Raw genomic sequence first — 17,389 nt, forward strand, 5'->3', positions numbered from 1 at the left:
CATGGCCGGCGGTTTCATTGCAGAGGGGAATGGCACCGAGGGCGAGGGACAGTGGGCGATGACTTAAAAAATGGAAGAGAATCAGGTGTGCGTGTGTGTGTGTGGAGGGTTCTTTTGTGATTTACCACTTTATGACCCAAAGCCCAACAACCTCTTTGCTGATTGATGACAGCACCAGACTTAATAAGGAGGGCCAGGCAGTGACATCATCACTAGTCCGGGCATTTACATTCCTCCAACAACACACACGCATGCACACACACACACAATGACACACACTCATGTGCATGCCTGCACACACGCAGACACAGAAATACTTCTCTAGGAGCTCATAGTGAAGTGTTATAATGTGTGTCAGTGTTAATTTAGAGAGCTGCACTTTCAAAGTCAGTGCTCTGTGTATGTGTGCGTGTGTGTGTGTGTGTGTGTGTGTGTGTGTGTGTGTGCACGTGCGCGCGATGGTTCCTTTGGCTGCTGAGACTCAACATTTGATTTGCTAAAAGGAGCTGGACACTTCTATTAATCAATATTTGCTGACTGACTGGGTGTCTCACTGGTTGATTGACTGGCTGCGCAGTTACTTGACTGACCGATTGCTAACTAAATGTCTGAATATCTGCAAGTCTGAAAGGCCACTGTTCAACTGGTTGACTGCACCTCTAAGCGAACACCATTCATAACGTGACCTAACGAGATCATTGGACTACCGTTTCCGTAGAGACATCCAGACAGACACAACCGAAGAGAAAGGCAGCGTCGTTGGCTGAGTGAGAGAAGGAGAGGGTGGGGGGGGGGGGGGTTGGAGGTGTGGGAGGGGATGGGGTTTGAGAGATGAGGTTGAATTGATAATGAAGAGGTTAAGGATACCATGGAGAGAGAAGGTGGGAGGTCAGGCCAGAGAGAGAGAGGGAGAAAAGCAGGGCGAGCCAGAAGCAGAGAGAGAGAGAGAGAGAGAGAGAGAGAGAGAGAGAGAAAGGCAGGTCACAAGAGAGGTTGAGGAGGTGGGGGACATTTAGCCATGGAGTCAGAATAGCATTGTATTAAAGGCTATTGGGGAGTGTGTAGGTTATACCGAGGTGTGTGACCACCCTGCTTTCCATTCTGTAGCCATTTCCTACACTATTCTTTTCTCTCACCTCCAGTATGTTTTATTTAAAACCTTCTTTTCAGTTCCCCATTTTCCTTAATCCTGGTCCAACGTTGCAGCATCCCTGTGTGGGATACTCAAATACAAACAAGGAGCAAGGGGAAGAAGGACAGAGAAGGCGTGATAGAGAGGCCAATAAATGACTCAAGGAGACAGAAAGCATGCAAAACATGAGCCAAGAGGACATCCCTCATCACCTGCTATCCCATCACCACCGCAACCACCCGAACCCCCTTCTCCCATATCTCCATAAAGGCCGATTAAACGAATAGACACACAGCAACCCCCTCCCGGTCCACCTCCCTTCTCCCCCCCCGTTTTTTACAGCTCAATCATACTGCTTTATTGCCGACACATAGACCGCTTATCCTGAGTGTCAAAATTGAAAAGGGAACGAAAGAAAGACTGTAAGAAAAGAAAGAGCAAGTAAGAGGAGATAGCGGAGCCAGAGAATAGAGGAGGGGAAGTGGGGGCGGCCCAAGAGCAATTTCTTCCTTGAATAAAGAAAGAATGGGGGAAGGGGGTCGTAAACCCCCTCCCCCCCCCACACACTAATGGCAAGCCCTGTGGTTCTGGTAAAATAGACGTGTTATAGGTTCTGGCCCTCGTTCGTTGATTCATTCATTTGTTCGTTCCTTGCTCTTTCGTCAAGTCAAGTGTTCGCCTGTCTGTCTTTCTCTTTTGTGTCCGCGAGACTAGATAAGAGCTGCTGGCCTGACTGCCCGGTAGTCATTTAGTCAGAGAGAGAGCGAGGAAGAGAGAGAAAAGATGAGGGAAAAAGAGAAAAGAGAAAAAAGGATGAAAGGACTATTTCTACAGACAGATAAATGGCTCGTTTTGAAAAGCCTTTTTTTCCTTTTAATTCACTGTCTTATTTGCTCCTGTTTAAATATTTGCCTCCTTTTCTCACCTGACCGATCCTCTTTCCTCCTTCAACACACACACACAATACTGTGACATGCGACCTAATGTGCAACTGGAGTTGTGGCTATGAGAGCTATTAAAATATGATCTTCTCTTCACTAATCCATATTATTGGACGCCAAAGCCTTTCACATCCTCTGAATAATTACGCAACTGCAACATTTCCACATACCCACAGTTTCCTGAGAGGGACAGCGTACTGCTCATGTACTTATCCTCCAGACATGGGGTCACTCGACCAGTTTTGAATGTGTTTGCATGCATTTCATGTTCGGTCTTTAACACACATATGCATGTGCGAGGTGCAAATGTGTGACGGTGTCCCATGCCTTGTGGGATGACAAGAGACCCACACTGGGTCTGAAACCTCATTTTCCTCTTCTAATGACATATCAAATGTTTGCATATAGGCCATATCAATATGGAAATGAGCGTGCATGCACACACACACACACACACACACACCCCTACACACAGTTTTAGAATCAAAGAACCAATCAAAGAGATATGTGTGTATACGTGCGTGTGTTGTCACAAGTCTCTAAGGTTGGGCAAGTCTGTGTGTCAGACATGACTAGCAACACACACACACACACACACACACACACACACACACACGTGCGAGCGTGCGTACCCTAGCCTTGTTATCCGGGGGCCTGTCTTGCGGGCAGCCTCTCTAACGCTGAGTGATGTTTAAATTAGTTTACAATTTAGCCTCCTCGCTATCCGCAGACGGCTCTTAACTCAGTGTGTGTACGCGATGTGTTTTTTGTGTGTGTGTTTGTGCGTGTGTGAGCGTAACAAATTGTTGCCAGTACGGCAGACATCTAATGACTTCAAATTAGCTGCCTGGCGCTCGCCTTGACACGTTGTTACCACTGTTAGCGGCCTGTGTGTGCGTGTGTGTGTGCGCGTGTGTGTGTGTGTGCGTATGCAGCGCTGAGCAGCCATATCATGAAGCATAAATTGGCTTCACCTCTCCTCTCTCTGCCTGTGTCTTTTTTCTCTTTGTTTCTCTGTCTCTCTCCATCAATTTGATTAAAAAATTACTGTACCATGGCGAGCACAGACATGTGTGTGTGTGTGTGTTCACATGTACACCCTGTATGGAGTAAAAGTCACTCACACACTCAGCAAAAATGTGAAAAAAAAGATGGCCGCAAAAAGGTTAACAGGTCTATTCTATTTCATTCTATTTGAGATTTAAGTCATTGTACGTTTTTTATTGTTTGACTCGTGCGTGTGTCTGTGTGTGTGCGTGTGTCTCTTTGTGTAGGAGTCTGATAAAAAATGTTGAGGAGGCCGGCGTATTTCTTTCTGACAATCCTTCCCAGGGTGAGTGAACAGTAGATCACTTTCTGTGTGTACATATATGTAGGTGTGTGTGTGTGTGTGTGTGTGTGAGAGAGAACATTAGATCAGTGTTCAGTGTTGTAAACAATGAGGATTTCATAAGGTGCTCACATCACACCCCCCCCCACACACACACACACACACACACGCACACGCACACCCATACACACATTACTTGGAAGATGAAGAGTTCTATCTTTCTCTGTGAACAGTGGATTGCCTTTCTCGTTCATCTAATCACGCCATCTTCTCTCCTCCGCCAAGCAATCGTTGCACTCCGCTCGCGCCACACACACACACACACACACACACATACAGGCTAGCACATACATAGGCTGGCCATTCACTTAAAAAAGTAGTGAGCAAAGGAAAAGTCCAATGCAAAACAAATGTTTGCGTGTTGTATTTGCGTGTGTCTTTGAGTTATTTTTGTGTTTGCATGTTGTAAATACAGTAGGTGCATCCCAGAGGTATGTGGAGAGAGACACATGTCGTAAGGGGGGAAGGAGGTAAATGGATTAAAAGCGAAAGCACAGAAGTGTGAGACAGGGAGATTACAGGAAAGGAGATAGTATTGGAATGAGGTTTTATGTTCTTTGGAAAGAGAAAACTAAATATTCAAAGGGCTATACTTGGCATGAGAATCAATATATATGTCTGCTTACTGTCCATATAGCACCACATTGATCAATACACTAACAAGAAGCAATGTATATTCCCATCCTTCTCTCTCTCACTTCCTCTCTTTTTTTCTCTGTTGTTTTCATCTTTATTGATAATATATTATATATATATATCATTTGGAGACCCAGTTATCCGAAGCTATTGATTTTATTATTATAGATTTACGCAGCATGACTGAGTGGTATTTATGCTTCTAATCTGGTGCTTCCCCTTATACTCTGAGGACCCACTATACTGTCTGAGCGGTGGCAACAGTGGGATGTTCTATTCTACAACCATATTTCCAGTTCACAATGGGACTAATCTGCGTGCTAATCTGTGTTAATCTGAGACACTCCTCTTCCCTCCTCGCTGCTGTCACAGCGGGCTCACTCACTAAAACCAAAACCAGATTACAGTTTTAATCTCATACGTCTTGCTGTCTGTCTTCCTCTTCGTTTAAGATTCCAAGGACAGACGCATTCGCCGCCATCATCAGACTTGCTCTTTTCTCTCTCTCTCTTATTTACCCATTTAATGACTCATTTGTATACCCTGATATTATTTAAACTTCATAGTAGTCCAGATCCAATTTTGACAAAAAAAATCAGTTTGAACGAATTAGATTATTTTCTTCTGTTCTGTTGATAGACCAATATACTATGCGCCACAGGCTAAAGCAGACATCGCACTACTGTAAAATATCAGGAACTATTCACTGCTTCATCATTAGAATGTGCCATTTTCTTTGCCCCCTATTTGGTCCTCCAATCACCTCGTGTGTAAAAATGCAATTTTTAATCCTACAATAAGATCGTTACCCCGCAGAAATGTGAGTGAATGCTCATTGCTTCAAACTAATTTGTGTGACTATATATTTAATAGTAGTAGAAAAAGAGTTCACAAAAGGCTGTGGTTTCAAAGGCCTTTGTCATATATTTGGCACAGTAACTCATACACACACATACTCATTTCAAATATAAGGCAAATTGTACTTTTTGGTTCAAGAGGTCACATTCCTGTGCCGTGTAGGAAGGTGTGACACGTGGGAGAGCATTTGGTTAGCCAGGTGAAAGAGTCAACAGTTCAGACTGTCTGGGTGCAAGGATTAGGGTGAAAGGTCACACCTTAGCACCAGGCGTACTTGTGTGTATGCGCTTGTACCTGAAGTGCATCTGGAGCAGCTGAGTCTAACCTTGCACTCTGCCAATTCACACCGCACGTATGCTATGCGTGTCTATGTGAGCGGGCGTGTGTCTATGAGATCTCATATAAAAAGTATGTATGGACGGATGGGTGTTTGTGTGTCACAACATGGAGTAGGGTTATGTTCAGCGCTTTCTTTTCTTTCCTTACCGGGGATGTGTTTGGCCCAGCCGATGTTGACCACCAGCTCTCTGTCGGCCAGGTCACACAGCGTGGTCAAGGCCTTGATGTCGCTGTCTGGTACTGTTGGGTCAGGCATGGCGTAAATCTTCTCTGGCTCGGCCACCAGCAGATGAGAGACGATTTTGTTATCTGCAAGGCAGCCAAAGGCAACTGACCACCAGACAAGGAGAAAGACACAGAGACAGAGAGATGTTAGGTTTGCAAACTGTTTTCACACCAATACGACATCATGCAGGTCATGTGCACAGGCCCTTACATCAAGGCTTGGTAGATTACACATATTTCTAAATGTATTTCCACATGTAGCAGAATAATTTCAGCAGACATAACCACACAACACATAGCATTAAATCAACATGAGTACATTTCAAGATTATAGAGCAGAAAAATCATCATGTTCGATATTACACATACAGCATGTTATACAATTTACATGTATGGGTGTATTGTAGACAAAACATTATTTGAAAAGTATTTTTTACAGTTTAATTGTATTGTATATTGAACATGATGACGTGTAATAAGAAATTGCTTCAACTGTCAAGTGGAAGCTTTTGGGTCATTATATATTGAACTGTGTGATGGAAACCTCAAAGAAGAGAATGCTTGACTACAACAGCTTCTAATGTGTTTGGGGAATTTTGATTGATTCAAATATCTTACAACAAATTGTAAAATACAACCTCCAGTTAAGGAGATGTTTCAAGGTGCGTTCAAATGCTATTACTGCCACTTATGCAGGTTGCTTAAAACATTGTATCGGCAAAAGAAGCTGCACCGATACATACAGAAGGGAAAGATTATACCGAAAGCCAAACAGCTCAGCTGGTAACGGTGACATGTGGTGATGAGATCTCTATGGCCCATTAGTAACAGACTGATACCCTGCTTCCAAATTAATCCACGGACTAATCAAGCATGGGTATAATAACAGAGGATAGAAGAGCAACAGAGGAGAGAAGGGATGGAGGAAGATCGAGAGAGGGAGAGGGAGAGAGAGAGAGAGGGAGGGATAAGCAAAGAAAATAAAATGGGAGAAGACAGACAGGTAGAAATTGAGCCATGGACAGATTGTAAAAGACAGACAGGAAGAGTCGAGAGAGCGACAGCTAGATGGAGATAAACAGAAAGAGAGAGTGAAACAGAGTTGGGGGGGATGAGTTGTGTATTGATCTAACACTCTCCTCCCCCAATTTTGTTGACACACTCACAAACAAACCCACGCACACGCACACACACACACACACAAACATTTGTACATGGATATATTCTTCCATTCTCTTCCCCATAGTTTCAGCTCCAGGGTCGTTTGAGCCAAACCAATCCCAGTCACACAGCAGTATCTGTGGGTAGATCTTATTTAATGTTTCCCTAATTAGAATCAATGGAAGCCCATTTCCAAACCCTGGGCTATTGTTCTGTTCTCACACAATCAATGGGACGCTGAGGCTAGGGATTGGACTACGGATAGATAGGCTGTATGTGCGTGTATCTGAGAGAGACAGAGGCAAGGAATTTTGTTTTGTATGTGTATTGACTGTTTGTGAGGGGGGGAAAAAAATCAAGAGACACCCAGGAAGTCAATATCATCTAGTTTTGGTTTTATGTTAGAGATATTTGTGTTCATACATATATTAAAAGGAAAGGAAGTCAATGATCCAGTAAATTATTGTTGAAACTTAACCAAACAGAGAGGAAACTTCCATAAAACGAGGACTAAAAAAGGACTAGAGTTAATCATAACCTGTTTAAGGATAACTAGAATACGGAAAAATAGTGTATTCAAATACATGCATTTTAAACAAACACACATAGTGTACAAACACTCTTATTATCCCATCATTTCAATGATTAGTAGTGCAGAAGTCGCGGTAAGCTGCCGTGCAGCCATTCAGCATATTGGCCTAAAGCAGAATATGCTCCAGCTTTAAGCAAAATGGGCTTTGGGGACCAAGCTGCTAAACACTGTTCAATCTGCACTGCATGCGTGTGTGTGTGTGTGTGTGTGTGTGTGTCATGTGTGCGAGCAGACGCTTAGCTAAAGAGCTAACTCTAGTTTGATGTGGCTGCCAGATTGGATTTAATCCGGATTAGGGTGCTGGCTGCCCCCTACCTTCCTCTTTCTCCCTTCCTCCCCTCCTCTCCCTCTCTCTCTCTGAGAAACCTTCTCATTTAGGCTCCGTCTCTCCCTCGCTGTCCTTCTCAACCTGTCCCTCCGTCACCATCACTCACTCCCTTATTCATTTTCAATCATCAGGCGTTTGTGATGGTTCTTTTCTTTTAAACAAAACACTAGCATTTAAATGAACACTTTCATAGTGAAATATTACACGTATAAAATGGTACGACCCCAAACTGGTAGCAGTAGAGGGAGGAAGATAAACTTAGTCCTAAACTGATTGGCTTTTCAATACCCAGTATATTTATTTGTGTGTGTGCGTTTAAACTATTTTTACTGTTCAAATGTCTCTATTAGCATATGCCTTGATCTCTAAACAACAACTTCTGCCTATTAAATGCACACTTTAATCGATGCTAGAATTGGATTGTTTTTTTTTTATCTTTGCATACAGATAATCTCACTCATGCAGTGTCTTTCACTGTTTGCCCTGCACACTAGTCAGATGCTTTTGTCACTGCAGCACAACATTTCAGTCAATTGGAGTTGAGTATGAGTCACTTTGCACTGAGGACAGAATGCACAGTTCTGTCCTTGAGAAAACATACTCAACCTCGGAGAGAGGACTGTCAGATATTGGGTTAGAGTTTTTTGTGTGTGTTTTTGCTCTTACATGGCTTCTTGGGGGGCAGAGCCAGCTGGGGGTTCAGGTATGGACTGTTGTCGGCATCTATCCGGCGTTTGTACTTCTGTCTCCCGCCGCGCACCCTGTCCAGACGGACACCTGTAACAAATGGCAGAAGGAGTATATCAATAGACTGAGTGACACTGAGACTTTAACTATTTTGAATAATAACCAAAAGGCAAGGAATAAAAATAAACAAACTATAATAGAGAGAGAGGGGGGGGGGGGTTACATAATGATGTGTGGGAATGAAATGGTGAAAGCTGTGCAGTTATGCTGTGCTTACGTGTTTGCCTGTGTGCGTTTCTGTTATGCATGTGGGCACTTTCATCTTACTGTCAAGCTTGCTAACCTCGCTTGGCTCTTTTATTCTATAACAAGACTAATTTATAGAGACACCGATGGAGAAAAATCCCCTCTCTCATGTTGTCTCTTTGGCTTTTTGACTTACTCTTTTCCTGTCTCTTGCACAATCTCTTTCTTTCTGTTGCTGTCTCTCTCTCTCTCTCTCTTTCTCTCTCTCGTTAATTAATTGACACAAAGGAGTCTTAATTTAATTAGGCCTATCTCTCTGGGGATGGATGTTACCGTGGTTACCACTTAAAGATGGATAAGGAAGACAGAGGTGTCATGTACCCTGGAGGAGAAGAGGAGAGTAGGAACCTGAAAGGGTTGTTAAGATGCTTGTTTATACTATTCAGGAATAAAGTGAGGCTAAATCAAGAAGAACATAATTCACAGAAACTTAACAAACTTAACAAACAATATAAGGAAAAAGTCAGTGAGTAACAATTTAAAGTAAACAGTAACAATTTAAATGTATAGATAGAGAGAAAAATAGAAAGAAGAGGGAGCAAAAAGAGGGAGAGTGCAGGAGAGAGATTTGCTAACACAGACAGATATAAATCCTCTGAAAAATGTGCTGACCATGACCAAGACAACACACCTAGGAGACTTAACAGAAAGACTTCCTATTGGCAGAAAAGGGGAGTGTGTTTGTGCATTCGTTTGTATTGGGCAGTATTTGCATTGTGTACGATCATGTTTCATTTCCCTCTAACCAGGAGAAATGAACATGCATGTGTGTCTGTCTAGGCTTGAGATGAAAATAGGTGGACAGAAAGGCTGACAGTCCAGGTTCAGTGTGGGGGAGGAGGGGGGGGATGTCACCAAACGGTCAAGAAACTCTGAACACCAGGGGGTACAAAACAACTCACAAACCCACTCTTTTTCCACACACCCCCATGTGTTTGTGTTTGTGCGGCTTGCCCATTCACTTCCTTGGTTAGTGGTGGTTTATTAGAAAAACAACACGAGACAGAGGCAGAGTATCGGAGTGACAGAAGGTAAAGGATCCTGGAAGAGAGGACTTAAGACGGGAAGAGAAGAGAAGAGAAGTGACGGAATGGGTTTGAGGAAGCCCTTCAATCAATAGCTGGTCATGTCTCAGTAAAATTGGTGCATACTGTATATTTAAACCACGGATTCATATCATGTTCAACATGAAAGGAATTTATTCATAGGCAAGTATCTAAAAAGGGCAAACATCTGTTTCCTATGTCTGCAGCGCATCATTTGTACTTTCATGACACACCTACACCTCCTGCCAAGGCCTCAATCCCAAAGATTCTTTGATTCATTTCTAACAATTAACGTGGCTCTAATGCCGTGCACACTTTCCCCTTTTTCCTCTCACAAAAAGTCTTGCCAACCGACTTCTTTTTTCCCTTTTCCTTATACCTAAAAGAGCCAATACTGTGCTGAGTTCACTTTATAAAGAGCACTCTCTAGCTACCTCATCTATTTTCCACCAAATTAACTCTCTCTCAGGACTGATTAATGATCAAATCCAAATGAATCAAATTAAAAATTGAAAATTATATTTCCAAAGACCACAAAAAAGAGACCAGAGGAGGCTAGGGGGGGAACGAGAGTGCTCTACCTGCTCTTAACAAATGAGCCTTCAAGTCATAAAGAATGGGCTCAAGAGGAGAGGAGGGAAGGGATAAAGAGGAGAGGAAAGGGTCGGGGCAAAGGTAATGTAAGGATGAGGAAAAAAAGGTGAAGAGGACAAAGAAAAGGCAAGTGAAGAAGAGAATAATTAAACAGGAAACTGGTAAGAAATTAAATAAAGATGCATTACAGAAAAAAAAACATAAAAGAAATTGTAGAAGGGGAGAAGATAGGAGTGAGAGGTAGAGTGCAGGTTGTGAAATAAGAGAAGCAAAGAGGCAGGTAATGGATGGGCTAATAAACGATGGACAATGAGGAAAAAATGAATTAAAATGAGAGAATAGAGGAGGGATGATTACTATGATCATTGTAAAAGAGGAACACAATAATGAAAAGACAAAATCAACAGAGGATTCCCTCATTATACGCTTTAATTATGACGTAAAATAAAGGAATGCCTCTAAACAGTCTATTGCTCCTACTTCTACACGCTCAAATACATATTGCAAATAGTTTTTTGTTTACATTGAATTTGATACCATACAGGTATATCAACTTTGTACAACATGTGACAAAAATGGAGCAAATTGTAAATATAAACACCCCTTGACACACAGTGACAATGATGAAGCCAAATCTATTCCCTCTCTGGAATATTGTTGTCTGTCAATAGCAAGATCTGCACTGATCACATCAGTATAGATTTTACTTTGCACGTCAGCACGTGTGTGTGTGTGTGTGTGTGTGGGGGGGGGGGGGTCTGAACAGTTGAGGGATTGCGAGTGAAATGCCTTTGACACCGAAGTGCTTTTGAAGAGAGAACCGCTGCTCAATGCAAGAGAGAAAAGACGAGAGAAAGACAGGAAATGGATTGATTCCAGATGGTCAATGATATGATGAGCAATCGAGTGGATGAAAGAGGGCGAGGGAAGGAGTGAGGCATAAAGTGGAGGGACGAAGACAAATAAAATGATTGATTTCTGTTGATCACAGCAAAGAGGTGGCAGGCTGACAAAAGGGACAAGAGGAAGGGACCATTTAAAGAGCCAGAGACAAGGAGAAGGCCAGAGTGCAGTTTTATGGTAATTGAAGTGATAACTGTGTTGGAGTCTCTCTTCAACCTTAGACCAGGTTATCACCTTATTTTTCTGTGAGTGTATATGTGATTGTGTGTGTGTGTAAAACCTCAGTGCTGGTGTTATACAATTATACCAAGTGTTTTCCTTTGTGGGTTTAACAACTGATGTGCAAGCAGATGGGGTAAGACAACAACCCCATTTAAATCTAAACGTGTGTTTTTGCATGTTTCTGTGATTTCCTGCATGTGTGAGGCGAAAGAAGCACACAAAATGTGTGCCTTAGTCACCGGACACGGATTATCCAGTGGTGCTCTCATTTAAACGGTTGCTAGGGAGTAAAGAGTATTCACGTGGATGAGGGATTAAAACAATTGACATAAGATAGCTTAAAGAAGGAAAGAAAAATAAAGAGAGCATGAGAGAGGGCCGAAGGGGAAGTCAAGAAGAAAGTGTGCGGTGTGTGCAGTGTCATGCAGCGACGTTCTTTTAGACCAGAACAGATCAGAACAGCTCAGCCCGAGGCAGCGGCCAGGTGGCTGTCACTGGTGTGTGAATACGTGCGTGTGTGTGAGAGGGATCATGTGAAAAATGTTGCCTTCTCCACATTGATGGGCATTCCGCTTAATAAAGAAAAACAAACCATGATATATTTACACAACTATTACACATTCCCAAATGTCTAAAGAACAAACAACTCAAAAGCTACACTCTTAGCTTTGTGCCTTTTTCTTGACAAGAAGTATTCTTGTGATTTTGCTGAAGTCTGCATGCAAACTCTCTTCCTTTCACATCTCTCCTCTGGTCTCTAAAGAAACACCGAAAGTGTATGTATGAAAGAGAGCAGACCACTTAGGCGGATCTCTCGTCAGAGCATTTCCATTATCGCTGGGATGCAACCAGATGCCAGTCACACAAACAGTCACTCAGGACAGACGCTACAGGGCCAGATTTAGCTACAAGTTTCCCACGAGGGAACACCAGACGCCACCAGTTGTCTGCCGCTCCCCTCGGCTGTTTCCACATCACAGGCTCTTTCGCCATCTATTGATCCCCAAAACAAAACCCTTCTCTTTTTTTTTTAATCATTGATATCTTCTCATAAAATGTGTCCTTTATTAGAAACCAATTGCCTGCATGTGTTTTGCGTGTGGACACGTCTCGGCCATGGTGAGACCTCCGTGGTGCGTGTGACTGCATCCGCGGGCAGCAATGAGATTGGATGGTAGCGGTCAGGACTGGTGAGCTATGAAGAGAGTTTTGACGCACACTTCCAGCAGTATATAGACACCAAACACACACACACACACACACACACACCAACCCTCACAGACTGGGGCCTTCCACCCGATCTCACTCATTAGGTCTTAGAGGCTGTGGGGAGCACGGCCAAAAGTTGGCACAAGCTGTTAGTGTGTGTGTGTGTGTGCGTGTGCGCGTGTGTGGGGGGCAGTGTGCCATGGTTTATATTTGCAGTCCGTGGACTTGTCTCACTAGCCGTCCACCATCTGAATCCAGCTGGCCGTTAATGGCAGAATAGAGATGGAGGCTTCGGTTTTGGATTCAACACATTCTGTCTGTTTAACCGTGATTCATCAGACGTGCCACCATCAAAGCTGCTACGTTGTAAAAGAGCAGATCTGTCAACATGACCATATGCACAATGTACGTACATGCATACTGAATATTGCTGGCTCCTGGCCGGTTTGCCTCTGCCAAAGCTTTTCATGTCCTCTTTTTGTATTCGGTTTGTGACAATTGTACGCATTACTGCTGAATTTGATGCATTATGTCAGTCTTGCCTTTGTGCCAGTTGTGTGGAAATAGAAATAACTGAGATAGCTCAGGTGTGATATTATTTTCCTGTTTTCTTTTACTTACCAAATCAATAAAATAAGACTAATTACAATTTACTTTTAACCTTGTATTACATCATTTTTCATCAAAAAATATTACCTACAACAATACCCCGTTTCTCCGGCCCCCTTTTCCTCCCACTCCCCTCTGTAGGCAAATTCAAGCCCCGCCTCTGTGACCTTTCGGTCTTCAGCTGACGCATCGTTATGACCTCATTAAAAATGGACAGACAGCCATTGCCAGAGGGTAAGTTCTCATAATATAGTCAGGCCTTTTAATTGCCTGGCTCCAGAAATTAGCTGCCACATATTGGTGGGTGGGTGCCCCATGTTCACTCCTTGCTTAAATTTACCCCCTGCTCGTTTACTCCTCTCCTCCATATCCCACACAGTGTGTGTTCACATGATTAGGTGTGTGTTTGAGAGAAAATGTATAGAAACCCCTCTCTGTTCCGAGTTGGCTTACTGACCCTCTGGCCTCTTGCTTTCTTTGCATCACACACACACACACACAAACACATACACACTTCTTTGCCTCCTCACTTGATCATCTCACCATTTCTGTCTCCCACGGCGACAAAGCTAATTTGAGGCAGATCTTGCCCTAAGGGGTAAACTATAAAATCTACAGAAACACGCAAACACACACATTCTACTCTGTGTCTTGGAACCCATCCCACCCTTACCACTTGATCTTCACCTTTTTTCCTGTGAGCGAGCCCCCGACACCAACCGTTAGCTCTGATGCTAACCTGTTTAACCACTTACCATTATCATCTAGGCAATTCTGCTGCAAAGCGGGATGCACCCGGGAAGGGGGGCATGGAACAAAGTGGGATAGTTTTTAACTATCCCTGTTTTTAGTGTAGACTAGGTCTTCTTTTTTGGTTTAATATCATTTTTTTGTCCTGGGTAGTGTTACAGATCAGTAGATTTCTTTCCAGTTATACGTGTAAATTCATGGGTTTGAGTTTAGCTTTTCTATTTTGGAGTAATAATTCAGGGGGAGATTTGAGGAGTAAATCCGCAGAATATTACATCTTATTTAAGCAGGTGAAGCAAAGGGAAGGGATACATATAACTACTTTTTATATTCCACAATCTAAATGTCGATGGAAGTTCAAAATGGATTTTCCAAATGACCCTTATTCATATGTAGACCGGGACCTCCAGCATTACATTCCTACCCACTACAACAAATGAGGTGGCTGCAGCGTGTCATGTTGATGTATATATGTAGTCCAGGGTGTGTGTGTGTGTGTGCATGATAAATACATGTGAAGCAGGGGAACTGCCACTAGCAAAGGCACCGTGGTTCTGCTTTCCTATAGGCTTAGTGGGCAAACCACATGCTTTAGAGTTCAAATCAATAGCATGTCTACCTTTCTTGTTCACTCAAAATGTCTCAACAAATCTTGTTAATTTTCTTTTTTTAAATGTTAAAAGGAAAAGTATGACTTTACTTAGAGTTTATTGACAAGGGCCATGGTGTTTCTGTGTCCAGTCGGAGGATGCAGTCCGAGCCTTGTGAGCTGTGAGGCTGTTGGAGCTGCCGATAATACATGCACTTACACATGTGTGTGTGGGTGTTTGTGGCCACACACATACACACACACACACATACGCAAGACAAAACAGGGGGATGAGACATGGGTTCTGTCTATGTCAGATCGACTGGGAGAACAAACGCTACCACAGCAGCTTGTTGTGAATGGATGTGTGTGTGTGTGTGTGTGTGTGTGTGTGTGTGTGTGTGCAAAAGAAAGAGCAAGGCAGACAATAGAGAGATGCGCATACTACAATACAATTGTAGGACTTTAGGCCTGTTAAAATTAGTGTACATTTAAGTGCCTCAATCTGTTGCCAAAAAATTCTAATTGAAAAGTATATAGTGAAAATTATCCGAAGGTGTTGATTATTGAAATCACAGGTGTTTTTAGCTTTTGACCCCAGTCAATGTTAGTCTCAATGTGAAGTTTTAATTTGGTTGTTCCTTTTTTTTTAATATAAAATAAAATAAAAAGTCCCACTGTGACAATGCTGGAAAATGTGAAGTTGTCTACATAGAATAAATTGATTCTAGAATGTCCACTTATTTTTTTCATTGATACTGTCCACCGGAAACTGTTATGGTTTCACTTAATAACGTCTGAGTGGGAAGAGTCCGCAGGTATGGATGAGTGTCCCGGTGGCAACAGAGTGAGAGAGAACACAGAGTGAAGGGGAGCATGGATGGACAAAAGAGAAGCAACAGAAACAGTACAGTAATACAGTGTGGGAGCACTGGAGGGAAAGATGGAGACGGGAATGGATGAAGGCAGGGCTGGCAGGCGGAGGCACGCTCCCTGACCACTGTAAGAAAGCGGGTGTGGGCCAGGTCTCCCATCAATTACAACCTTGACCCTCCTCTCTTCTTTTTCTCTCTCTCACACACTTTCTGCTTCATTCAACCGTCCTCCCCCTGCCTCTCAACCTCCCCTGGTCCCTCTCCTCTGCTCCTATAAATCAATCGCTCCGCTCTCCCGCCCTCTCTCCTAGCTTCCTCCCACCTTACCCCTCCCACGATTTCTCTCTTTCTCTCTCTCTCTCTCTCTCGGTCCTCCTCTTTATCCCTCGCCACTCCTCTCCCTCTTTTCATTGTTGGGAGTGCAGTGGGAGTAGAAAGGTCAGAGGTGGACAAACGAGAGGGAGAGAAAGAGGCAGAGGCAACAAGGGAGTGCGTAATGAGAGCGCGAGTGTATTCAATCAAAGTGGTGTGTGGGCAGATAATATGTATTTATATTTTTTAACCACGGAACAATTGCAGAGTGTGAGTGTTGCAATTATTCTGTAATGCTCCATATTTATCTCATTTTGGTGAGACAAGGATGTGGGTCTTTGTGTGTGCGCATGCCCTTGGATACTATTGTAAGCAACTGGTTTATAAGGAAGGGAAACGCACCATTTTATGGTATGGTGTGTAGATCTAGGTTTAGTGATGAAGAGAGAACGTACAATAAAAAGAACCAAGCTTTGAACACCAATGAAGATACATAAAGTGGTGGTAAGATGGACATGGAGAACAAGAGTGGCGTGATGCCTATAGAAAAAGATTACAATAAACATTACAGAAATGAGTATTAAGAAGTTACATGTAGCATTGTTTAACATCAGTCAAGAATCAGTACATTTACCATTACAATAATGGTACCATGTCTGAATAGAAGGCTGGCCTGTTTTTAAAGGCATTGGTTGTTCTTGTGTTCCTCAAATGTATGACCGTATCTCTGCCCCAAAAGGGAGCGTGGTCTTCTGATGATGCAAAGTGCTGCACGAGTCGCTAATCACATCAGCAGAGGAATGCATTAGCTGAATCATTTTGAATAGGCTTTAAAATGCTACATGTAGCACAGAAAGCAGAGAAAGATAAGGAAGAGACCTTTTCCCTTACCCTCCCTCAGCATGCCCACAGTCAGACACTTCATGAAGCGGCAGGCCTGGCACGACTTGCGTCTCCTCTTGGTGATCTCGCACTCGTTGGTGGCTGGACAGCTGTACTCTATGTTGCCTGTGTGTAGACATGTTAGGAGAAAAGACAAAAAAAGGGTTTCATTTCAGATGGATACCACAACGGACAGGCGGGCAGTCAACCTCATGGACGCATCCCACGGCACGAAGGAAAAAAAACAGAAAGACTGTCCATGTCTTCATTGATAATGATCAATGGGCCAGAGAGAGAGAGCAGTTTAGAGGTGTAAACATACATATGGATCCACAATTAACCAGGTGTGCCCCTTAGTGAAGGTATTTTAATCTGGCCTAGAGACTACTGATCGTGGAATCATTATTCGTTTGTTGAAGACAGTGTGACCGTGTGAATGTAAGTCCATGTTACACAGGGATATGTGCACACGTCCTGGCTGGAGCGAGCTGAGGTTGCGTGACAGGCTGCAGTTCACTCGCAGTGGCACCGATGCAGAGCTGAGGCTAAGATCGTTAGCCGACGTAAGTCTATTAACTTCACAACCCTCGCCAACAACAACACAAACATCCAAAGTGTAACACTCTTTGGATGTTTATACAACCAAAGCGGATAATACCACTTTAAGTGGTGCGTGTGTAAATGACACCTATTTATTTATATTTTTCATTCTGTAGTTAGGTGTTTAACGTTGGGCTCCAGTCTCCCTCCCTCCAGCTCTGCTCATTTTCCTTCACTCAGAGTTCTGCTTCCACCCAGTTCAA

General features: G+C 43.2%; 1 protein-coding gene across 6 annotated transcripts in view; it reads right to left on the bottom strand.

The window, feature by feature from the left end:
• esrrga (estrogen-related receptor gamma a) overlaps positions 1-17,389 on the bottom strand; it is a 110,059-nt gene that overhangs the window by 21,603 nt on the left and 71,067 nt on the right. For 3 of the 6 annotated variants that reach the window (XM_062561811.1, XM_037488119.2, XM_037488158.2), the window contains exons 4-6: positions 16,584-16,712; positions 8,269-8,379; positions 5,444-5,626 (exon numbers count right to left, since the gene is read on the bottom strand). In XM_062561811.1, coding sequence (XP_062417795.1) covers positions 5,444-5,626; positions 8,269-8,379; positions 16,584-16,712 — 423 coding nt within the window. The remainder of the gene's footprint in view (positions 1-5,443; positions 5,627-8,268; positions 8,380-16,583; positions 16,713-17,389) is intronic. The other 3 variants (XM_037488148.2, XM_037488128.2, XM_037488137.2) reach the window with 3 other exon arrangements.

The sequence above is a fragment of the Pungitius pungitius genome, chromosome 4 (assembly GCF_949316345.1).
Source record: "Pungitius pungitius chromosome 4, fPunPun2.1, whole genome shotgun sequence".
NCBI lineage: Eukaryota > Metazoa > Chordata > Actinopteri > Perciformes > Gasterosteidae > Pungitius > Pungitius pungitius.